Here is a 24569-nt window from a genome sequence, read left to right on the forward strand (position 1 = left end):
GGGCAGCTCCGGGACTCCAGGGTTCAAGGGCTGTGTGGGGCTCAGGATTCGGCTCTCCCCAGCCCAGCTCAGCCTGACAGGCATGTTCAGGTGTGGAGGTACCCCTTCCAAGACTGGAAGAAATGAGTCTCATGTGCAGAACGAGCCAGAGGCTGGGGGCAGCGACTACTGAGTCTTCCCTAATGAGTGGGCAGGCTCTGCAGGACTACTTCATATTTTCACTGTTAGAAGCACAATTTTTCTGCTTTTAAACACTTCAGTGGGGCTCCTGTTGCTCCGGAAATAATGATCCAAATCCCTAATATGGTACCCAAGATACACATGGTCTCTCTCAATATTAGCTTAGCAAGACGGACACATACACACACACACACACACACACACGGATGTTATTCCTTGTGAGTCCCAGGAGGCTCTCTACCCTCCTCTTTCTCCCAGGAAGGGTGGCCTCTGTATCCAGGCAACTGGACCCTGGTTGTCAGGCCAAGGAGACCCAGAGGCAATGATGTCCCCTAGAGAAGAGAAAGAATTAGGGCTCTTCTCTTCCCCTGGACGCTGCCTGGAGTTGGGTGACTCTTCGGTCCTCAGCACCCACAATGTGTCAATGCTATGTGATCCTGGGTCCCTGGAATCCTGCCGGTGGCTCACCCCCTCCCCTCATTCTTTCTGCTCATCTACTGGAAAAGCAACGAACTGCTTACTTGATTTGAAAGAAGGGAAGTTTGAGGGGCCCATCTTGCAATTTTGCAGAAATCGAAAAACTGACTCAAACCAAGAGTGACTGAGTTGGAGACAGAGGTCCCAGTGTCCCTTATCCACAGAGCCTCCCCCCGGGGGGGCCCCTTCAGGGCTTCTGTCCACGGGGCCCAGGTCGGGTTGTGGACCATATAGTAGCAATGGTCACTGGAGGGATGGGCAGGGAACACAATGCCCTTGGATCCACACGCCATGGGTTGGGGACGTGCTCTGCTGATGCTGTGTGGTGTCCCTGTGGTACCTCCTGGGGCCATTTAGTTAAGTGACAAGTCGCCTCCTGTTTGAGGGACAAGTGGTTGAGGAGTTAAGTGAGGAACCGGTTACAGATGCAAAGGAACTGAAGCTTTCTGTGTGCGGTCTCGGACTGGGCTTGTCCCATTTGGGGACTCAGCAATCTTCCTGGTCAGCAGCTTCCCGGCGGAGGCAGGCTCTGCGGGGGGCTCGCTGCGAGCAGACGCCGCGGGGCCACCAGGGGGCGCGCCGAGCCCCGGTCTGCGGACCCGCGGACCCAGGCCAAGGGGCACCGCCTCCCCCTGGCTTCCTGCCCCCACCCGGGAGGAGGGAGACAGTCTGTTCTGGGGTCCCCACGACCACCCTGAGGTTTGCTGATTCACTAGAAGGACCTGAAGAACAACTCCTATTGTTTTAAGCCACCTAGGCTGTACAACTCTGCTAAGGCAGCCCCGGTGTCGCAAAGACGTGCAGCGACTGCATGGTGACTTAAGTTGTTCAGATTCTAGCCCCTCCAGGGGTCGGACTGATCCAGTGCCTATCTGTTGTGGCCCATCTGCTGTGGCCCAAGGCCCCCAGGGAAACCAGGGCACTCTTACCAGGCAGGACATTCCAAGAGCTCAGGGGTTCTCCCGCAGGAGCCAGGCAAAGGCCAGACCAATCTTTGCTTCAGGCTAATTCTTTACTACATGCACAGCTGGGAAGCTGAGGACTTGGGTTGCAGAGAAGCAGGGAGGCCCCCGGTATGCGTCTTGAATTCCTATGTTGTCCCAACTCTTCAAGAGAGAGATGCTCATGGACCCAGCCCCTGGGCGGTGGTGACCACGCTTCTCTGTCGGGGCAGGTCTGAGCCTGGAAGCTTCTCGCCAGAGCCGGCTACGTAATTTGTGGGGCCCAGAGCAAAATGAAAATGTGGGGGCCCTGTGACAAAAAGCAGGAAAAAGCTCTTTCCTTTCTTCCAGGGACTGTCTCTCTTGACCTGTGGTGTGGTTTGGTTTTTGTCTTCTTTACACTAAAAAAAAAAAAAATGTGGTAAAAAACACATAAGATAAAGTTTACCATTTAATTTAATTTATTTATTTTTAAAGATTTTATTTATTTATTTGAGAGAGAGAGAAAGAGCTGGGAGAGAGACAAAGGGGGAGGGATAGAGGGAGAGGGAGAAGCAGGCTCCCTGCTGAGAAGGGAGCCTGATGCGGGGCTCCATCCCAGGACAATGAGATCATGACCTGAGCCAAAGGCAGATGCTTAACCGACTGAGCCACCCACGTGCCCCTAAAATTTATCATTTTAATGTACACAGTATCCAGTTCCAGAACTTTTCCATCACCTCAGAAGGAGACCCTATACCAGTTAGTAATCACTCCCCACCCCCTCCTCCCCCAACCCCTGGGAACCACTAATCCACTCCCTGTCTCCATGGATTTGTCTCTTCTGGGCATTTCATAAATATGGAGTCTTACAGTATGTGGCCTTTTGTGTCTGGCTCCTTTCACTTAGCATAATTTTTTGAGGTTTATCCATGTCATAGCATGTGTTGGTAGGCGGCACATTTTTTAATTTTAATTTTAATTTATTTATTTTCAAAGATTTTATTTATTTATTTGACAGACAGAGACACAGCGAGAGAGGGAACACAAGCAGGGGGAGCGGGAGAGGGAGAAGCAGGCTTCCCGATGAGCAGGGAGCCCGATGCGGGTTTTGATCCCAGGACCCTGGGATCACGACCTGAGCCGAAGGCAGACGCTTAATGACTGAGCCACCCAGGCGCCCCAGGCGGCACCTTTTTAAAAAAATATTTATTTATTTGAGAGAGACTGAGAGGAGGTAGGGGCAGAGGGAAAAGCAGACACCCCGCTGAGCAGGGAGCCTGACATGGGGCTCGATCCCAGGACCCTGGGATCATGACCTGAGCTGAAGGCAGCCGCTTAACCGAGACACCCAAGCGCCTCAGTAGGCAGCAGTTTTAATAAGCAAAGGGAACTTAAATACAGGGCTTATCTTGGGCAGCAGCAAGACCAGTGGATCCTGCACCCGCCCTCCAGATCTTAAAGTTTATATACAGGGAGGCCTTAACTGAGCTCAGTCACCTACATGCTGCAGGTGTTTTCAAGGCTGTGAGTCCTTCGAGCAGCATCTGGGAGCAGGAAAGGCACGCAGAACCCACATTCCAAGCACGGGGAGGGGGTGAGGAGCCTCAGTGGCCTGGGTCCCATCTTCTCGATGACCTTCCCCAACAGCTAGTTAATGTCCTGTCCCTCAGGCTTGACTGGGGGGTGGGCAGTGTAGACCTTCACAGGTGTCTGGGGCTCCCAACACTCAACTCAGCAAAGCTCAGACCCTCTCTGTGCCCAGGTAGGGCTTGGGGGTGGGAGTGGGCCTGAGAACCTGCCCTGGGGATGGGGGATGGGGGAGGTGGGGGATGTGGGAGGTGGAGGGTGGGGGAGGCGTGCGATCCAAGGATCCAATTTCCCCCTCCGGTGCTCCTCATCCCATTAGACTTCAGTTACAAAACACAAATTCAAATCTAGGGGCGCTTGGGTGGCTCAGTCAGTCAAGCGTCCAATTCTTGATCTCAGGGTTGTAAGTTCAAGCCCTGCGTCCTTAAAAAAAAAAAAACAAAAACCTTAAAGAAGAAATAAAATGATTAAGGATTTCAAGGTGGCGACCTCAGAGAGCGTCCCACCCCAAGTGTGAGGCCCTTCTGAGTGCGGGGACCCTGTGTCCCTGCTGGCCTCTCACTGTGGAGCTGGGAGCTTGTGTGGACTGCAGCCCAAAGGCTGGCGGGGAAGCTGAGTGCCCTTGGGGAGCCAGAGGGCATTGGGTTTGGGGGTCACATGAGGTGTGGTGCCTGAGGGCAGGAGTCAGGCGGGTCATGTTCTCCCCTGTGTCCCCAGTCCCTGTAGGGAGTAGATGTTTGCCTGGTGAATGAATGAATGAGGGAATGAATCCTGCCCCCAGCACCTCACCTGGAGCCCTTTCTCCCCTATTCCCCCTGAAAGCCCCGCTGTGGGGCCGCCCTCATGAGGCCGAGGCCGGGCTCCTTCCCTGTGTAGGGCAAGCCCCGTGTCCTTTCTGCTCTGCTTCTTCCATTTGTGAAAGCAGAAGTGGGAAGAAGGGATTTGTCAGGACTTTGTGGTTCCCTTTCTGAGGTTCCTCTTCCATGGACGGTCACTACCCTCTTCTTCCCCCAAGAAGCTTCCTGTCGCAGTTTCCTTCTGGGCAGACAGGCGGGTCCAGAAGCCAGACGGTCTGAGGACAGGCCCCCGGGATCGTGGAGATGCTGTTGCCACTGCTGTCCGTGCTGTTGGCCGGTGAGCGGGCCGAGGGCCGGGGGGTCCCCCGGGGGGCCGGGCGGGCGGCACTGGTGCGGACGCGGCTGCTGAGCCTCTGTGTCCCCGCAGGGTCCCTGCAGGAGGATCCAGGGTTCGAGCTCCGAGTGCAGGACTCAGTGACGGTGCAGGAGGGTCTGTGTGTCCACGTGCCCTGCTCCTTCTCCTTCCCTGGGGTGGGCGGGAGCAACTCTACACCCGCTTACGGCTCCTGGTACCGGATAAAGAATAATCCCAAAGTGCAAGTTCTCATGGCCACGAACAACCCAGCCAGAGGAACAAAGAGGAAAAACAAATTTCCATTCCACCTTCCTGGAGACCCTGGGGCCGGCAACTGCTCCCTGAGCATCACGGATGCCCGGAGGGGACACAGTGGAAACTATTATTTTCACCTGGACAGAGGTCTCACGACACACACTTACAAGAGTAACGGGCTCACTGTGCATGTGAGAGGTAGGGAGGGTCCCCAAGAGTCAGTCACGGGGGGGGGGCATGTCCTCAAGGGCAGAAATGGACCCTCTGCTGCTCATCTTTAACGGGGAGAATGGAGCATGATCTGTTCAACATTGGGGTGAGCCCAACCTGTTTCAGAGGCACACACGGGGGTCCCCTCTGGGGTCCGGCCTCTCCTTCTCTCCTCTCCAGCGCTGACACAGACCCCGGATATCCGGGTCAAGGAGCCCCTGGAGTCCGGCTGCCCCAGCCACCTGACATGCTCTGTGCCAGGGGCCTGTGATGGGGCGATGCCCCTCACCATCTCCTGGACAGGGGCTGCCCTCAGAGCCCCGGGACTGGACTTGGAGGCCTCTAACTCCTCGGAGATCCTGCTCACACCCCGCCCGCAGGACCACGGCACCAACCTCACCTGTCGGGTGACCTTCCCCAGGGTTGGCGTGAGCACCCAAAGCACCATTATGCTCAACGTCTCCTGTGCGTGTAGGGCCTGGACTCGGGTGCCTGTGGGGTAGGGCGGGAGGGCTCAGAGGGGCTGCAGGGAGGACACAGGACTTGTCTGTGTTAATTCCCATTCCTGTGTCTCCTGGGGGTGGGTGGCGGGGGAAGGGCCAGCTCCGACCCCATTCGTCACTGTGTCTCTCTGTCCCAGATGCCCCACAGAACCTGAGCATCGGCATCTCTCGAGGAAATTGCACAGGTAGGTCGGGAGGCCCCCTCCCTAAGGCTGGTTGGGAGCAGATCCCCCCGGAGAGCAGAGCCTGGGGCTCAAAGCCAAGCCGGGAGGGCCAGGGTGACACACAGGGAGAGCAGAGTCAGGAGGCCCCCCCTTCACTGAGTGACAGATGATCTTTGCTTACTATTCATTATATGCAAAGACTATTTGTCACATGCATGCAAGTTACAAAGAATCACCATCGAATGAACACTTGGTACTCACCACCCAGGTTAAGAAATAGAACAGGGGCACCTGGCTGGCTTGGTCTGTGGTGCATGCGGCTCTTGATCTTAGGGTCGAGTTTGAGCCCTGCGTTCGGCGTAGAGCCTACTTAAAAAAAAAAAAAATAGAACAGCAACTCCACCTTTGGAACACCCTAAATGCTCCTTCCCAATTTCAGCCCCTTCCATCTGGCCTCAGAGAAAGCCACTACACTGGACGCTGTGTTACCATCCTTTCTATTTTATTTTACTTTATTTTTGATGAAGGTATAATTGATGAATAAATTGTATATATTTAAAGTGTATAACATGATTTCATGTATGTAGAGTCGATATACGTTTACACTGCTAAAGGATGCATACAATCCAGTTAATTAACACGTCCATGTATCTTCTATTTTCTTATAATTTTCTGAAATACATGTCTGGCTTCTTCCACTCAGCATGACGTGATCAAGGTTCATCCCCGCTGTAGCTCGGGTCAGCGGTTCACTCCTTGTTAGGCTGAGTATTATTCCGTTGTATGGAGAGACCACCATCCATCCATCCATCCGTCTGTCCTCGGATGGACATTTGGGTTGTCTCCACCTTGGGGCTCCTGTCAACAGGGCCGCTCTGAACATTTCCCTACAAGGATCTGCTTGACTCCCCGCTTCCAGATCTTTCGGATCTACTCCTAGGAGTGGATTTGCGGGGTCACGGCCCCCTATTCTGATGTGGCTCCACCTCATGTTCTTGCTTGTGGCTGTAATTTCTGCCTCTCCTTGTCTGTAGGTATCACATGTTAGTTTCACATTCCACTCTTTTAAGATTTTTATTTGACAGAGAGAGAGGGAGAGAGCGAGCGTGCACAAGCAGGGGGAGCAGCGGAGGGAGAGGGAGAAGCAGGCTCCCCAACGAGCAAGGAGCCCGATGTGGGGCTCGATCCCAGGACCCTGAGATCATGACCTGAGCCGAAGGCAGACGCTTAACCGACTGAGCCACCCAGGCGCCCCTCACATTCCACTCTTGATGGGCACTTGAGTTGTCCAAGGATTTTAGTTCTCATGATGCCGCTTCGAACATTCCCCTCATGAACAGAAGAGTGTTTTCCTAGGCCGTACCTCACAAGTCCTGTTGAGCACACAGATTTCTCAGCGATCTTATGACAATGCAGATGTGACTCAGGCGGCCCGAGGGGCCTCTGGTTCTGCATTTCTTTTCTTTTTTTTTTTTTAAAGGATTTTATTTATTTTTTGACAGACAGTGAGAGAGAGAGCACAAGCAGGGGGAGTGGGAGAGGGAGAAGCAGGCTCCCTGCTGAGCAGGGAGCCCGATGCGGGGCTCCTGAGCCGAAGGCAGATGCTTAACCCGACTGAGCCACCCAGGCGCCCCTGGTTCTGCATTTTTAACCAGCTCCTGGAGGGTGCCAGCGCTCTGAGGGATGGGACTGTACATTTTATGCCCAGGAGCAAAACTGTGGGGTCTCGGGGGTGTATATCTTCAAAACTCCTAGATAAGGCTGTCACAGAATAGTTCTGGAAGGCCACATGAGAAACGGCAATCAATGTTGCTTTTGAGGAGAGGGATTTGTTGCCTAGGGAGTCAGCATGGAAGGGAGACTCTGCTCTGAACTCCCCTTCTTCCTCTGTGAATTTTATTATTTATTTTTTAAAGGTTTTACTTATTTATTTGACAGAGAGAGACACAGCGAGAGAGGGAACACAAGCAGGAGGAATGGGAGAGGGAGAAGCAGGCTTCCCACTGAGCAGGGAGCCCGATGCGGGGCTCGATCCCAGGACCCTGGGATCATGACCTGAGCCGAAGGCAGACGCCTAACGACTGAGCCACCCAGGCGCCCCTCCTGTGAATTTCAGAATGCACAATGTGGATGAGACAAGGGGGAGGGCGGGGGGAAGGAGGTGAAGAGGTAGAGGTCACGTCCTGAAGAGCCTTGAAGGGTTTGGTACTTGATTTTTGGATACTTGAGTGAGGGGTGTTCAGCATTTCAGAACAGAGAAGTGTAGTTGAGAACGCTCGCCTCGGGGCGCCTGGGTGGCTCAGTCGTTAAGCGTCTGCCTTCGGCTCAGGTCATGGTCCCAGGGTCCTGGGTTCGAGCCCCACATCTGGCTCCCCTTCTCCCTCTCCTGTTCCCCCTGCTTGTGTGTGCACTCTCTCTGTCAATAAATAAACAAAATCTTAAAAAAAAAAGAATGCTCACCTCAAAGAAGTCAGTGTCCATCAGCGGATGGATAAACACAACGCAGTCTGTCCATGTGACGAACACGATTCTGCATGAACAGGAGCGAAGCCCCGGCAGGCGCCACAAGATGGGAGAACCTTGGAAATGTCACGTGACGCAAAAAGAGCCAGATACAAAAGCCCACGTGGCGCGTGATTCTATTTACAGGCGATGTCCAGAATAGACAGACCCATAGGGACATAAAATAGGTTAGGGGCTGCCAGGGGCTCGGGGCTGGGGGTTGGGAGGAAGGGGGGAGGCAGCTGGGGGGTACAGGGTTGTTTTTGGGGGGTGATGAAAATGTTCTAAAATTGATTGTGGTGATGGTTACCCCACGACTCCCTATAAGTGGTGTGTAAATGGAATTGTCTGGTATGTGAGTTTTATCACCATAAAGCTGCTTGCAAGGCTACTTGTGGAGATCCCTTCCCAACTTAGGGGAAATGGAGAGAGAAACAGGATCAGGGCTTCAGAGCCTCCGGCCTGGACTCAGAGTGCGCATTCTCTCTCCCCCCGCCCCCCAGAACTGAAATACCCGGGGAATGGCTCGTCTCTTCCAGTCCTTGAAGGGGAATCTCTGCTCCTGGTCTGTGCTGCTGATAGCAACCCTCCTGCCACACTGAGCTGGGCCCAGGGGAGCCGGACTCTGGGCCCCTCCCAGCCCTGGGAGCCGGGGGTCCTGGAGCTGCCCCGAGTGGAGCTGGGCCACGGAAGCAAATTCACCTGCCAAGCTCAGAACCCGCTGGGCTCCCAGCAAGTCTCCCTGCATCTCTCTGTGGTCTGTGAGTGTGGGGACCCCTGGGGGCAGGCTGCCCGGGGCCTGGGCAGGAGAGACACCGCTGACCCTTCTCCTCCCTCCCGCAGACCCCCCGCGGCTGCTCAGCCCCTCCTGCTCCTGGGAGGGCGAGGGGCTGCACTGCAGCTGTTCCTCCCGAGCCCACCCGGCCCCCACCCTGCGCTGGCGGCTGGGGGAGGGGCTGCTGGAAGGGAACCACAGCAACGCCTCCTGGACCATCACCTCCAGCTCTGCGGGGCCCTGGGCCAACAGCTCCCTGAGCCTCAGCGGGCCGCTGGGCTCCGGCCTCAGACTCAGCTGCGAGGCCCGGAATGCCCACGGGGAACAGAGCGCCACGGTCCTGCTGCTGCCAGGTCTGGGGGCTGTCGGGGGCCAAGGCGTAGGGGAAGGGAGTCTGGGTCCTAGAAAAGACGGTCTGGGGGTGGGTCCCCTCTCCCGGGCCTGTAGGGGAAGGGGTGAGAGAGAGGAAGGGTGTGGGGGCAGAATCCTGGTTTTCTGCTGGTTGGGGGCTGAAGAACTGAGAGCCCGAGTTCCTTGGGAAGAGGGGGCACCAGGGTCCTGGGGCTCGGAGGGAACTCACCCGAAACCCCACTCACCTGCAGGGAAGCCTGAGCTTGGGGGAGGATTTGTTCTGGGGGCCGTCGGGGGTGCTGGTGTCGCCGGCCTGCTCAGCCTCTGTCCCTGCCTCATCTTTTTCATGTGAGTGTTGCCCCTGGGACAAAGGGTGTGTGTGGGGGGGGCAGAAGGGGTCCGAGTCCTGGGGTCCCGGGCAGCCCCAGCCGGAGGGGCCTGGGTGGTGCCCAGGCCCTGAGAATTGGGGATCCCAGCCATGCCCATTCTCACGAGTTGACAGGCTCTGTACGTCCCCTCCTGTCAGCCTCTTAAGCGGGGGATGGTAGTGAGTCCGCTGGGCGGCTGACGGGTCCTGGCCTCCCCGTCAGGGTGAAGATCTGCAGGAAGCACGCGCTGGAGCCGACAGCTCGTGGGAAGGATGTCGCCTGCACGCTGGGTCCCCTCTCCCGGGTGAGTGATGAGTCCTCTGTCCGTCAGGATGCCATCTGGCCACCACCCCGGGATGGCCACGGCCACACCCCTCTAGATGACTTAGATGGTCGTCATGCCCCAGACAGACTTTTGTTCCCAGGTCCCCGTGGACTCAGTCACCCAGGCCAGCGACCTGGGAGTCACTCTCCCCTCTGCTCTCTGACGTCTTGCAGGGCTCAGGACCACTCACGTCTGTCCATCTTCCTGTGTTCACCTGGACCCTCCCTACCCCCGCCTCCTCATCCCTCCCTGGACCCCAGACCCATTTTCCCGTCCTTCCTCTCTCTCCTCCCCGACACAGGATGCTAGAGGGATCGCCCCAAAATGACAAAGTTCAGGGGCCCCCCAAGACACTCTCAGGTTCAATAGCTCACCGGAAGGACTCACAGAACTCACTGGGGTCTGTTCTGCTCGTGGTTAGTTTATTACAGGGAAAGGACACAGATTACAGCAGCCAAGGGGAGAGCCACCTGCACGAACCTTCCAGGTCTCTCCCCCAGCGGAGTCCCATAGACAGCGCTGATTCTTCCCAGCACCGGTGTGTGATAAGAGGCGGGGGGCGGTGGTATTGCCACCAGAGAAGCTCACCCCAGCCTGTGTCCTGGCTTTCTATTGGGGGTCGGTCACGTGGGTATGGAGCACCTGTACGTCTGACCTTTGTTACGCGGTCTCCAGCCCCTCTAGAGGTCAAGCTGATACTGTGTGGCCCAAGGCCCCAGGTGAACAGAGACATTCCCATCAGGCGTCCCCTCCCAGTGCTGGGGCGAAGGGTCAAGCCTTTCTTTGGGCATGATGAGCCATTTACTGCACAGTATCTTTTGCTTTTAGGGGTTCATGGTATCATTTTGTGATTGTGTTTGCCCGAACTTCTGATTCTGAAATGCTGAGTGGTCCCTGAGGGCAGTTCAGTTCTGAGCAAATCCCTGTCCTTCTCACACCACCCACCCCATTCCTGAGCGTCCTATCACAATTTGCTATTAGATAGTAATATAATTGACTACTACCATAATGTCAGCTTCCCCCAGTGCGAACTAGCTGGAGGTAATGGATGATGTCTGCTTTATTCCCACCGAAGAGCCAGGGCCTGGCACGGGTCAGCTGTTCCAGAAAGTGGCAGACACTGGGGCCAGACAGACCTGGGTGTTAACCTTGGCCCTACCAACAACTCAGCGTGTGATTTTGGGATATTTACTCAGCCTCAGTTTCTCCACCGATAAATGGGGATAATCGTGTCTCCCTAATGGCTTGTTGTGAGGAATCTAGGAGCCTGGCAATTGATTACCAAGGGCCAGGCATTATTAGTCTCAAATACTTATTGAATGAATGAATGAATGAATGGGGGCGCAGCCAACGTTTGCAGAATGAATAGATGAAAGACTAAGTGCTCAGTTTCCAGGTCTGCTTGTGGATCCTCTTTGCTATCTGCCAGCTCCCATTACCCTAATTGGACCCCCTTCTTCGCTTCCACTCAGGGTTACCAGCCTGAGTATCCGTCAGGCAGCCCCCCACCCTGCCTGCCCCCAGCCGTGGCCGCTCCCACCTTGGAGGAGGACCAGGAGCTCCATTACGCCTCCCTCACCTTCCACGGGCTGAGGCCCTGGAAGCCTCAGGACCCCGAGGGCCTCAGCACCACCAAGTATTCAGAGATCAAGATCTGCAAGTGATGACCCCAGACTCCAGCGAGCTCCCGCGACCTCTGGGTAGAGAGCCCAGGGCTTCTCAGGAAGGGAGACATCGGGGGACAATTCCTGAGAGAATAGTTTGCCATGGAAACGGGTTACCAACCAGTGAGTGGGCATCCCACCGGTGTGGTGATGGGCAGAACGGGGCTCAAATTTCAGCCCGGCACCAATTACAAGCCCGAGTCCCAGCAAGTCACTTGACTTCTCCGTCTCCCCCTCTGTAAAGTGGACGCAATAAACCTAACTCACTGGGCTGTTGTGGGGCGTCAAGGTGGCAATGAACATGGAGGGTCCAACAAGGGTGCAGTGCTGAGAGCACCTTGCCCGAGCTCACGCCTCTTCCCAGGGCAGCCCACCTGGTGTCAGGGTCTGCTCTGGCCCCCGCCTGTGCACGGATGGTCTAGCTCCAGAGGCCCCACCCCCACCCCCCAGGATCCCTGACCCCCGGAACACTCTGGGCCTGCTTCCTGGGAACCCAACTTGTGTATTTTCACCACACAGAAAATCATTCACGGCTTTTCCGAAAGAAACGACAGGTTATCTAAATTATATACCTCTTTCTTTATATGTCCCGGATGTTCTCGTTCTCCTCAACAGGGTCTTCTTTTTGTAGAATTGGCTCATAGAATTCCTTGCAGTTATGGTCTGCGTCCCATTAACATTGCAATATCGTGTTAACCTTAAAATAAAAACCGCCAGCTCCTTTACCAGCGAAAATGGATCTATTGGGTGAATAAACGAGAGCTGTGCACCACAAAGAGCGTTGGCCTCCAAACCGTAGGCAAGTCTGAGGAACACAGCAGAACCACGCATTTATGGAGAAAAGGGGCAAATGGGGAAGGCTGTTATAAAAGTCCATTGGAGTAAACTGGGAGTTGGAAGTATTCTGGCTTCTCATTGGTTGAGCTGTTGGCGGGGTGGGACTAAGAAAAGCCAGTCTTCCTCCCCCGATAGTAGAGTAGTAGCCTCGTGGTGCAAGGTCAAGCCCGTGCAAGGTCAAGTCTGTCTCTTCCGGTTGGGTCTGCAATTGACTATGCGTGGTAGGGCATTAGCGCGCTCCCTGCCGAACCCAGACGCTTCTTTTCAGCGCGGGTTTCTTGTTAACTAATTTTCACTATAGTTTTTGCAGTGATCACATCCAATTTATTCCTTTTTTCCTTTGAATGTCCATTTACTTTTTTTTTCTATTGTGTCCATTAATGAGGAAACGCGCTCAACCTTAGCATCAGGACCCAATATAGGGTCAAGGGGCGCCTGGCTGGGTTAGTCGGTGGAGGGAGTGACTCTTGAACTCGGGTTTGTGGGTTCGAGCCCCACATTGGGTGTAGAGATTACTTAAAAATAAAAATCTTTAAACAAAATTTCAGTGTGCCAAATTCCATCTTTTACGGCACAATTCGCTTTGCCCTTCTTCAGGGTTATGCTGCATCTCCTGATCAACGTTACTTTTTAAAAGTGGTGTCTACTGACAAAATAGAAGCGTTGTTCTCACTTCTTACTCCCTTCTTCAACACTGTACAGGATCATTCCATTTGTTCCCATGCTGGTATTTAGTGGCGTTCATGTAAAAGAATAAAATTCTTCAGGGATTAAAACCGTTTTGGAAAGGTCATCATGGAAAGGCTACAGTAATTATCCACTTCAAATCAGAAATTCTCTTTCTGTTCTAAGTATAGCCTTGATAGGGGCGCCTGGGTGGCTCAGTCGGTTAAGTGTCTGCCTTCAGCTCAGGTCATGATCTTGGGGTCCTGGGTTGGAGGCCCTCATGGGGCTCCCTGCTGAGCAAGGAGTCTGCTTCTCCCTCTCCTTCTGTGCTCACTCGTGCTCTCTCTCTCTCTCAAATAAAAAAATAAAATCTTAAAAAAAAAAAAGAATAGCCTTGATCCATAAAGAGATAAAATTTTCATCAATTCTTTCTTTAACATATTCAAGAAGTTTTTTGTTTTGTTTTGTTTTTAGTTTTTTAAGATTGACTGACTTTGAGAGAGAGAATGAGCGGGAGGGGCAGAGGGAGAGGGAGAGAATCTTAAGCAGATTTCATACCGAGATCACAACTTGAGCCGAAACCAAGAGTGGGATGCTTAACACAGAGCACTTAACACTGTTTTCTGTTCTTTCAATTTGCATAATTCTATTGCTAAACAGATACTGGAAATTAAAAGTAAAAAAAATAAATAAAATAGGCCTCCCAACGTGGATTATTTTATTTTATTTTTTAAAGATTTTATTTTTATTTTTAAAAAAGATTTTATTTTAAAGTAATCTCTACATCCAGCATGAGGCTTGAGCTCACAGCCCCGAGATCAAGAGTCACACGCTCCACCACCTGAGCCAGCCAGGCGTCCCCGTGGCTTATTTTAAACATCAAGAATTTGGGTGGCTTTTCTTCAGAATGAAAATATAATTTCAGCACTTCAAATAAACAAACTGAGGATTTTCTCAACTTTATTTGTTAAAGAGTGCCACTGGGGGGTTTTGAATGAGAGAGAATTGAAAAATACTGCAAATACAAACAAATCGCAACAATCCTTTGATCCCTCAGTTGCAACAGCACAAAGGATAAGAAAACAATTTCCCGACACTTCAGTGTCAGTAGAAGAGCCCACGAGGCTGTTTGAGCGGCATTGTGTAGAAAGGCAGGGCAGCCAATGCCTCCCATGGAATCCTGCTTTGAATAAATATTGTCTACATCTTCCACAAACAGCCAGCAAAATTTATATTTGTAGTATCTCCCATCAAAAGCAGTAAAATTCTTCCTGTTTACTGCCAACTCATTGTGAAAAACAGGACAACAGTCCCAACATGGAGGTGCTTACGCTAAGCCCCATGTCCCCAAACCCAGGCATATAGTTTCGGCTCTCTCAGATGCGGAATCTGAGTCACTCAGGAATCGCCCTGATCGGCACCAGTCAGGTAATCTGCCTGACAGACCCCTGAAGGAAAGCAACCTTGCAACAAGCAACCTGTTTTTTGGCCTCCTATAACTTCCTTGCTCCCGCCCCCTTCGGCCCATAGAAGTCTTTCACTTCGTCCAGCTCCCTGGAACTCCTATTTGCTCCATTGGATGCTGCCCAATTCATGAATCATGGACTAGAGCCAATAAGATCTTTAAATTTTGCTTGGTGGAGTTCTGTTTTTTTAACCTCAGTAAGGGAGTCTCCGTGAACATTTGCTATTGTTTCTGGGGTCTCATCTGGAAGGGATTCTACTTGTACAAGTCTTAGAAACAAGCTTTGATCACAAGAAAAGTATTTCAGAAGTCAGGGGAAATGATTTTGTCCTTCCCAGCTGCTTACTGGGGGCCCCTCTTGGAGACACACCACATACCTGCATTTACTGAAGGCTCACAGGTGTCCTGTAGTAAAAATTATTTATTTTATTTTTTTAAGATTTTATTTATTTATTTGAGACAGTGAGAGAGAGAAGGAGCAGAGGGAGAGGGAGAATCAGTCTCCCCGCTGAGCAGGGAGCCCGATGTGGGGCTTGATCCCAGGACCCTGGGATCATGACCTGAGCCGAAGGCAGATGCTTAACCGACTGAGACACCCAGGCGACCTGTAGTAAAAGTTATTAAAAAACAAACAAACAAAAATCCCCCTCCAAAAAATCCACCAGCAGCCCCTGTACCATGAACATCTGATTAACTTTGGGCCAGAGTTTCACTTGGGGGCAGAGGCGAGGTGTAGAAGACAAATGGGGTCCAGCCACCATCCACCGCAGGGTGGCATGTGAATCATTCCCACTCCCCTGGGCCATGTGATTCTCCTCTAATGCAGATGACAACACCCTCCTCTTGCAGAGGTGGGGGGACAAGATGCCAAGACACACAAGGTCCAGAACCTGGGCTCTATAGACAGACAAAAGCGGGTTCGGGGGCAGAGGGAAACTGTCTAAACTCTCCCTGCTCTGCCTGGTAGTGCGATTCTCCTGCTGCCTGAGCAACAGTGGGTCCCAGCTGACTTTGCTCGCTCAGAGACGAGGGCAGAGGGCAGAGGACAGAGGACAGAGGGGCTGTGGGCAAGTGCACCAAGTGGCAGGGGGATGGAAGGGCCAGATGTTGACACTGTGACCATCCCGTGACCTGATATGGGGCCCTGAAGGGCAGCTGATGTTCCTATTCTTTTGTGGACTCGTGAACAGAGAGGCTCTTTAAGCAGGATATTTTCAGGTGGGTTTTCTCTCTCATTGAGGAACATCCCCTTCTGGAAAGCGCTGTACACATCTGCTTTCAAGTAGGAAATGATCAGTCTGCTAATCTCCCCTGCGTCCCCTGAGCAGGCAAGAATCGGGGAGAATCAGAGCAGGTTCTTCCCCGACCCGGCTTCTGACCTCCCCCATGGCAAAGTAATGGTGGATGAGGGGCGCCTGGGTGGCTCAGATGGTTAAGTGTCTGCCTTTAGCTCAGGTCATGATCCCAGGGTCCTGGGATCGAGCTCCACATCGGGCTCCCTGTTTGGCGGGGAGCCTGCTTCTCCCTCTCCCTCTACTGTTCCCCCTGCTTGTGCTATCTCGCTCTCTCTTCAAATAAATAAATAAAATCTTTAAAAAAGAAAAAGTAAAAATCTTTAAAAAAGAAAAAGTAATGGTGGATGATTCCAGATCCTCAAGACCAAATCTGGGAGTTGAGTGTATCCCTCTGTTCTGAATCCCTTCCAGTCTAGTCACTGACCACACGCTGCTAGTTGGGCTGCCTCCAAAATCTGTCCACAAGCCCTCCCTTCCTCCAGCCATGGCCACTGCCCAGGTCTCATGCTCCCAGGGGGGGTCGGCTGTGCTTGCCTCCTCCACCATCTCTCTATCCAGGCTCTCTGCAAATGCGCCTCCCCTCCCTGGGACCCTTGGTCTCCATCACAGCACCGTGCCTTCTCTCCAGCGTGTGGAGCACAACCCAAAGTTGTCTCATTTAATGCCTTCTCCTTCCACTTGACTGGAGGCTCCATTAGCTCAAGGACCTCAGTGTATCTTGTTCATCGGGATCCTCCTTGCAGCATGATGAGTGTCAAGATATGCCTGCTGAATATTTGTTTCATACAAAGAAGGGTAAACGTATGGAAGAGGAAGGGTACATGGATGGGAGAATGAGCAGATGGATGAAAGGATGAAAGGTGGGTGGGGTGGGAGGGTGGATGATGGAAAAGTATGTGGAAGGATAGATGGGTGGATAAATGGATGGATGGATTGATATACGGATGGCTGATGACTGGATAGATAAATGGATGGCTAAATAAATGGATGGGTGGATGGCTGGAAAAATGATGGGTGGATGAATGGAAGAATGGATGGATGGATAGAAGGATGGGTGGAAAGATGGATGGATGGATGGAAGGATGGATGATGGATGGAAAGATGGGTGGGTGGATGGATGGATGAATAAATGGATGGGTAGATGGCTGGATAAATGGATGGGTAGATGGGTGGTTTGTTGGATGAATGTAAGAATGGATGGATGGATGGATGGAAGGAAGGAAGGAAGGATGGATGGATGGATGGATGGATGGATATCTGCATGAAACTTTGGATAGATGGAGGAAAGGTTGAAAGGATGGATAGATGGAGAAAAAAAGAAGGTAAACTTTTCCAAAAGGAACTCCTTTTGCAGACACTCAACTCTCCAACTGCAGTGAAACAATTTATTACCAAAGGATAGTGGTGCCAAGAGTAGCAGGATGGGTCCCCACTGAGGGGGGTGGTTCATCCCCCACCATGAGTTTCAGGGTCTTCTCTGTCTACAACCCCAGTGGCTGGTGGGAGATGATACCTGAAAGGACGGGACAGTCGAAAGGAGGAATTCACATTATCTGGAGCTTAACTGCGGGTTCCCTGATGCTAAGCAAGACTGATTCAAAGTGTTGCTTAAAGCAGGCATGCACATTCGAGGGATCTTTCTAGAAGCATATCTGTGATACCACAGCTGGCCTTGGGTCACATTTCTTGTTTTGTGTTTTCCATTTCAAACCTCGAGTCAAAAGTTCTAGAAGACAATAAAAATGGCTGTTAGTGTCCTATTCATTCAAGGAGCACCCATGAAACCTCTACTGTGTGACAGGCACTTTCTAGAGACAGGCAATACCGCCATAAACAAGAACCTTTGCTGGGCTTGTGATTTAGAAGAGGGGGTAGAGACGCTACAAGTTGAACACACGCTTCCCACCAGACGGGGATGGGGCTGTGTGGAAAACCGGTAATGTGATGAGAGGGGGCGGGGAGGTGCCTCCCTGGGGCAGTCAGGGGAGGCTCAGGTCTGAGAATCAATAATGAGGAGCCAGTCATTCAAAGATGAAGGGGAAAAAATGGGAATGGCAAGTGCAAAGGTCCTGAGGTGGGATCAAGCTTGGCCTGGTTTAGAATCTGAGGGGAGGACAGTGTGGCTGGCACAGAGTGGACTGGGGGGTGAGGGGAGGTGGGTAGGTCAGCCTCGCAGGCCAAGGCAGGGAGCTGCCATAAAGCTGAGGTGGGATGATCTTACAGTTACTCCAAGGTCACCAGGCTCTTGGAATAGCACCTCCTCATTAAGTTCCTAACTATGGCACAAACCTGCTACTGAGGGGACTTACTCAGTTTTAGACCCAAAACCACCATGATCCTGGAAGGGGCTGTTAGGTTTTTTTAGTTAGTTTTTTTTTTTTTTTAAGATTTTATTTATTTATTTGTTAGAGAGAGAGAGAGAGAGAGAGCACAAGCAGGGGGAGGGGCAGAAGGAGAGGGAGAAACAGACTCCTCGCGGAGCAGGGAGCTCGACACAGGACTCCATCCCAGGACCCTGGGATCATTATCTGAGCCGAAGGCAGATGCTTAACTGACTAATTAGGCCACCCAGGTGCCCCTAAATAAAATCTTTAAAAATAAAATAGAATAAAATTTCCATTGCACCGGGCGGACAGGAAGGTGCTGCAGGACCGGCCAGCACCGACATGAAGCCTGGAGTCTCGGTCGGTAAATATGGGTGGGGTCTCTGTGCGTGTGGCCATCGAGGGGCCGGCGGGACCACAGACACAAGCCAGACAGAGGAGACCCGCCCTCATGGAGCTCACCACCAGTAGGCGACTATGCCAAGTGACTGTGCCGCGCTCTTGGCCACCCCCAGGGAGATCCCGGGAGAAGCGGGGAGCCAGAGACCTGGGGGAGATGGACCAGGGAGGCTGGCCACCGCCTGGAGGGACAGGATGAGTGGATGAGCGCTGTGGGACAGGGTGGGGGGCAGGCGTTCTCCTGGACAGCTGTCTGCTGAGCTGGAGAGAGGCAGGGGGCAAGCTGTGTGGGTGGAGAGGGCCACGCCTCCACTTTTGGAGAGTCTCTGTGGTGGTGGCCCGCTGTGCATCGTGGGACATTGAGTGGTGTCCCCAGCCTCCACCCACTCCATGCCAGTAGCACCCTTTCCCCAGCCGTGACAACCAAAAGTGCCTCCCTCCGAGAACCCCTGACTTAGACAAACACTGAGCTCTGATTCCAGCCAGCCATGAAGACACAAATCACAACTCTGTGGACAGAGGGGGGCCCCGGGGAAGCTTCGCTTCAGAACCCGTCCACGCAGCCTTGCTGGAATTAACTGGCGAGTGAACTTAGTTTATGTAGTTTTGACCTCCCCCAAATTTCTGCACACCCTCCCAGGAGCTAACGGGAGTGCAGACAGGTACACGGCTCCGACAGAGAGGGATCCAGTTCTCTTTCAAAACAAGAACACACGCAGACACACACGCACACCCGAGTCAGGCCCGTGCACACAGGCGTTCAAGGCAACGTTGCTTGTAGAACAAGCACCCGGGAAACCAAGCAAATGCCCAGCGGCTGGTTATGAAGAGTAGCCTTCCACCCACCAGGGAATACGGTGCCGCCATAAACAAGGTCGTGGACCTTCTGTGCTGACAGGGAAGAGCTGGGTGTGGCACCGGGCACGACGAGGGGGTGGGGACTCAACCCAAAGGAAAGCAGAGGCTGCAGATGGACGGATGGATAGAGGGATAGAGAAACAAGGGATGAAGAAAGAAAAATGGAGAGAGCGATGCCATCTTGATTCTGTTTTCCTGGCCCCGAATCCAGTCATGCCTAAAGCTTTCCCCTTGGAAGTTTCTTGCTACAAGAGCCAATCAATCCCCCTTTTCCTTAAAGCCAGTTTGAGTCAGCTTCGAGCTACTTGCCATTCCCGAGGGCTGGAAGGTTCAAGAACCCCGTGGAAAAATCCAGCATCTAACTGGGAAGTTGGCCCTGGAGTAAATGGCGTCTGGGAAGTAGGGGTGGGGGCATCGGGGGGTGGGGTTCAGACTCACGAACTCCTCCTATCAGAACCCACCTATGGAACCACGTGGATGTCCACAGGGTCGTAGGCTGACACCCGCAGATCCCGCAGCAGTGCTTCTAGATTGTTCCTCAGCATGGCGTAGGGCGGCTTCTCGTCATACCCGAGGGTCATCACCACCTTTATGTACTCCTGCAGGGTCTCTGTGGTCAAGACACCCCCCATCATGAGAGAGGCCTGAGAAGGGCCCCCAACCCAGAGCCTGGGGGGCTGTGCCCATTTGCTCAGTGCTTCCTCTGTGCCTGGAACTGCCTCAGGCACTTCGATTAAATTTTTTTTTTTTAAAACATCAAACATATGTAACAATAGAGTGGCATCAAGCACCAGTATTCCCATCACCCAGTTTCAACAACTACCATCTCACAGCCAATCTCGTTCATCAATACCCCTGTCACTTCCCCCTCTGGCATTGGGGTAAAGCAAATCCCAGCTAATGATATCATTTTCCCTATAAACATTTAGTGTGTATTCCTGAAACAGGGGTCAGCAAGCTTTCACTGTAAAGTGCCAGAGGGTGACAGTTTGGGCTTTGTGTGTGTGTGTGTGGGGGGGGGTCTGTGTGGCTAGAAGTAGCCACAGATGAACGGAAGCCTGTGAGTGAGGCAAGACAGGTCTGTTTATGGATGCTGCAGGCTGATTTTAGACAAGTTTCACGTACCATGAAATGTTCTTTTGATTTTTTCCCTCGGCTACTTATTTTTTTTTTAAGATTTTATTTATTTATTTGAGAGAGCGAGAGCACACACAAGCAGAAGGAGGGGTGCTGGCATGAGTGGGAGGAGGGGCAGAGGGAGAGGGAGAAGCAGACTCTCTGCTGAGTGTGGAGTCCCCCCCAGGGCTGGATCCCAGGACCCCGGGATCATGACCTGAGCCGAAGTCAGATACGTAACCTCAGCTATTTCAAAACATAAAACAAGCTAACCAAACAACCCTCCCCCCACTACAAAACAGGCGGTGGCCCCAGAGATATAGTTTAAAAGGGCTACTTTAAAAGAGAGAAATAAAGGTCCTTTTGGGTTTTTTTCCCCTAAATAAATACAATACCATCATCACACTTTAAAAAGTGCCAATTATGATACTAATAACAATAGTCAATAATAGCTTGCACTTGGGGACTGCCTATTGCAGGCTGGGCTCTCAGCTAGAAAGTACATTTCATTAGGGTTGCGGCAGAAGCCAAGGCAGCGCCCGAGTGCTCAGGGCAACTTGGGAGGTAGGGGCTATTATGGGCCCCATTTTACTCAATGGGGAGGCTGAGGCTCAGAGGGGCATTTACCCACTGAAAGTCCCCTGGCCGGTAGCGCAGAGCGGGGTGGTGGTGGGGTGCAGAACGTTCTCCTCCCCGCACACCCCGTGACCAGCTTGGCTTAGAATGGCTGAGCCTCAGGGAACTAACCCAGGGGCTCATTCCTCATGGCCCAAGAACCCAGGGCTGGAGGGGAAAGTGACTGGAGCAGAGCCATGATCTGAACCCAGGATTTCAGGTAACTAATGAGCCCTTACAGAGCTAGAAGGGACAAACTACCCATTTCTGTCTTTCCGCCTCATGTTTAGAGAGCAATGTGGAAGTTCTACAGAAGGGACACTAGGGAAAAAAAAAAAAAGACAGTCTAAATCTCCAGTCATGGGGATTGGCTTTAAGAATGATGGTTTTGGGGCGCCTGGGTGGCTCAGTTGGTTAGGTATCTGCCTTCAGCTCGGGGCATGATCCTGGGGTCCTGGGATCGAGTCCCGCATGGGGCTCCCTGCTCGGCAGGGAGTCTGCTTGTCCTTCTCCCTCTGTCTGCCGCTCCCCCTGCCTATGCTCTCTCTCTCTCTGTGTCCAATAAATAAATAAAATCTTAAAAAAAAATGGTTTGGCCAAATCATGGATATTGTGTGGCTATTAAAAAAAAAAAAAAGGTTGCAGTGGATCTAGGAGTAAGAACGCAGAAAAGCCAGAGTCGATTAATGAAAACAAGATGTTGACCAAAATGTATGTAAGGCGAGCCTATTTTCATTTTTAAAAATAGTAGTTTTGCGGGGTGCTCCGTTGGTTAAGTGTCTGCCTTCGGCTCAGGTCATGATCCCGGGATCCTGGGATGGAGTCCCGCATCGGGCTCCCTGCTTGGCAGGGAGTCTGCTTCTCCCTCTCCCTCTGCTGCTCCCTCCTGCTCGTGCCCCCCACCCTCTCTCAAATAAATAAATAAAATCTTAAAAAAAATAGTTTTGTAAAAACAACGGTTCTGTAAGACAAAGCCAGGTGTGCGCGTATTTATCTGTGTTTGCTTCATACATAGAGGAAGCCCCGGCAGGAGCTTGCAGAGGTGCAGCCCCTCCCATCTCTGCCCTGTGTCCCTTTGCAATGTCTGCTGCTTCTCCCATCACGGGGTGGAGCTACTTGGCCACCTCTTGAGTCTGGGACGGCCTTGTGACTTGTTTGAACGTGGCAGAGTGATGTTCTGGGCCTCTTCTGCTCTGCAGCGTCCCCTCACATCCTCTTGGACAGCTGCCCTGACAGAGCTTTGAGGAGAAGCCCGGAGCTGAGGCCTCCCAGACCTGCCAGTGACAAGCTAGCTCCAATGGCCAGACAGGAGAGAGGAGCACTGAACAAGCCCGCCCCGGTCGAGCTGCCGAATGGTGGCATCAGCATGCATTCCCCTGCCCCGTGGGACTAGGAGAAGAATCACCTGGCAGAATCTGGCCCGTATTGCCATCGCAAAGAAATTTTCGTAGAGAAATACAATATTGTGTGTGGCTGTGTGTGTGTGTGTGTGTGTGTGTGTGTGTGTGTGTGTTGTTCTTCAGAGACACTTCTGGATTTTGGGGGGAAGATTTCGGTTTTTCTAGAAGGGGCATAGATGCACATGCAATTTGGAGAGGCAACACCAGGATGGACCCAAGCCACCTGTCCCCACCACAGCCCCCAACTGTTCCGTCCCCCTGCAGGACATACCTGAGGGACAGATCCAGCGACTGCACCGTCCCACGAGGGTCTCCGGGTTGTCAAGAAACCTGACAGGACAGAGGTGCATGCAAGAGGTCTTTTAGGGAAGGGAGAGCAAACTTTTAAAGCAGAATGTCTAGCAGATGTACCAGAGACCCCTGTTACTTGTGGTAGTTATGCCCTGTAGTGGGGCTGCCAACACCCAATCAGTGAATGCTTTTAGGGGAAACATAGCATCAGGTTCCTGCGAGGTTATGGTTACAATGTTTTCCTTGTGACTTCAACTGATCCCTACTTAACTTTGTCTTATGTGTGTTTGTGTTTAAAGATACCTTGCTTGGGACGCCTGGGTGGCTCAGTTGGTTGGGCGACTGCCTCCGGCTCAGGTCATGATCCTGGGGTCCCGGGATCAAGTCCCGCATCGGGCTCCCTGCTCAGCAGGGAGTCTGCTTCTCCCTCTGACCCTCCCCCCTCTCATGTGCACGCTCTCTCTCTCAAATAAATAATAAAATCTTTAAAAAAAATAAAGATACCTTGCATAATATATTGTTGATTTATTCACATTGAACTCACAGCCAGCAGCACTCTATCTCGTGCCTGAAGGATGCCCACTTAACACACCTATTTTCTCTGTAAGGCACATCCCAGCCTTCTTACACTTTAGGAACACTAGACAGCTCTTCAGCACCATGTGTGGGGCCATTTTATTTATTTTTATTTTTATTTTTTTAAAGATTTTTATTTATTTATTTAACAGAGATAGAGAGAGAGCACAAGTAGGCAGAGCGGCAGACAGAGGGAGAGGGAGAAGCAGGCTCCCCGCCGAGCAGGGAGCCCGATTGCGGACTCAATCCCAGGACCCTGGGATCATCACCTGAGCCGAAGGCAGACGCTTAACCGACTGAGCCACTCAGGTGCCCTGTGGGACCATTTTAAACAGCAAAATCGCCAACCACTAACGAAAAGCACAGAAATCTGGCATTAAACGGACCGCATAAAGGACCCTTATTTATAGGGTGAGATTCAAAATGAGAAGGCAGAGCATCACCTTTTTTGACCTCAGCTGGGATTGCGTGCATCAGAGAACTCAAAATTTTCTCTACTCTGCATGTGTCTGAGAATGATCTGGAAAGCACTGTGAGTACAGAATCTGCAGTTACAAATATCTTTCGGTGAACAGGCAAATTCACAAATACGGAACTTGTGAATCATGAGGATTGACTATCTTCCTCTTTATAAATGCACACATGTATTTGTACACACACACACGCGCGCGCGCGCGCGCAAAACCTCTTGGACCACTCAAGAAAAAACAGAAATTCATCTACTTCCTTCGTTCCGTCCTCACAGTCCCAGCCCACTGTGTCTTCTCTGGCCTGGACCACCAGCTTGGCTCCCCACTATCCACACAGTGCTTGGGTGCTGTCCGTGTCTCCCCCAGCCACAGCCCAGAAGTCCCTAACCTCCACCCTCCTGCTCCCTGACCCTCTCTGTCCCATCCCCTCTCTGTCCACTTCAGTCCTCATCCTCTCTCCCTGGACCTCAGCCTCCTCCCCAGCTTCCCGTGCATCCCCCACATGGCGCTAGAGTTTCTATGCCGAGAACTGACTCTGCCCCTTCCTGCTCACAGCCCTCAGGGGACTCCCCAGTGCCCTGGGGGAAAACCCCTAGCATGCAGTGCTGCCAGTCCCTCTGGCCTTGTCTCTCTGATTTCCTCCTTTCATCTCATGCTCCGGTCACACCAAACCCTCTCAGGTCCCCTAACTAGGTCCAGCATCCACCCACGTCTCTCGGCCTTGGCACATCACATACTGTTCCCTCTGCCCTGGACAGTCTTCCCCCATCTTGGCCCCCAGCAGGTGGCTGCTCTCCCTTCTGGACACTGCTCAAGGGCTG

The 24569-nt window shown here is 52.4% G+C and overlaps 2 protein-coding genes across 7 annotated transcripts in view; one reads left to right on the forward strand and one right to left on the reverse strand.

Annotated features, from left to right (window-relative positions):
* Nucleotides 1-4180: 4180 nt before the first annotated feature.
* On the forward strand, nt 4181-12161 carry SIGLEC11 (sialic acid binding Ig like lectin 11). The gene is made up of 9 exons (XM_036068150.2): nt 4181-4301; nt 4392-4772; nt 4965-5249; nt 5425-5472; nt 8457-8714; nt 8797-9081; nt 9331-9427; nt 9670-9751; nt 11245-12161. The coding sequence occupies exons 1-9, from the start codon at nt 4268-4270 to the stop codon at nt 11434-11436; spliced, it is 1662 nt and encodes a 553-aa protein (XP_035924043.2). The 5' UTR covers nt 4181-4267; the 3' UTR covers nt 11437-12161.
* A 1721-nt stretch (nt 12162-13882) lies between these two features.
* Nucleotides 13883-24569, reverse strand: part of VRK3 (VRK serine/threonine kinase 3) — a 37737-nt gene continuing 27050 nt past the window's right edge. For 5 of the 6 annotated variants that reach the window (XM_078062540.1, XM_078062539.1, XM_036068162.2 and 2 more), the window contains 3 exons: nt 22683-22741; nt 19742-19890; nt 17071-17425 (listed from right to left, as the gene is read on the reverse strand). In XM_078062540.1, coding sequence (XP_077918666.1) covers nt 19742-19890; nt 22683-22741 — 208 coding nt within the window. In that variant the 3' untranslated portion in view covers nt 17071-17425. Of the gene's footprint in view, nt 15010-17070; nt 17426-19741; nt 19891-22682; nt 22742-24569 lie in introns of those variants that run through there. The other variant, XM_036068161.2, reaches the window with a different exon arrangement.

Source organism: Halichoerus grypus, chromosome 15, assembly GCF_964656455.1.
Source record: "Halichoerus grypus chromosome 15, mHalGry1.hap1.1, whole genome shotgun sequence".
NCBI lineage: Eukaryota > Metazoa > Chordata > Mammalia > Carnivora > Phocidae > Halichoerus > Halichoerus grypus.

Coding starts and splice junctions, on each gene's coding strand:
- SIGLEC11 (XM_036068150.2), top strand. CDS start 4,268: ATGCTGTTGCCACTGCTGTCCGTGCTGTTGGCCG. Junction 5,250..5,424: donor CATTATGCTCAACGTCTCCT/GTGCGTGTAGGG, acceptor TCTCTGTCCCAG/ATGCCCCACAGAACCTGAGC. Junction 8,715..8,796: donor CCTGCATCTCTCTGTGGTCT/GTGAGTGTGGGG, acceptor TCCCTCCCGCAG/ACCCCCCGCGGCTGCTCAGC.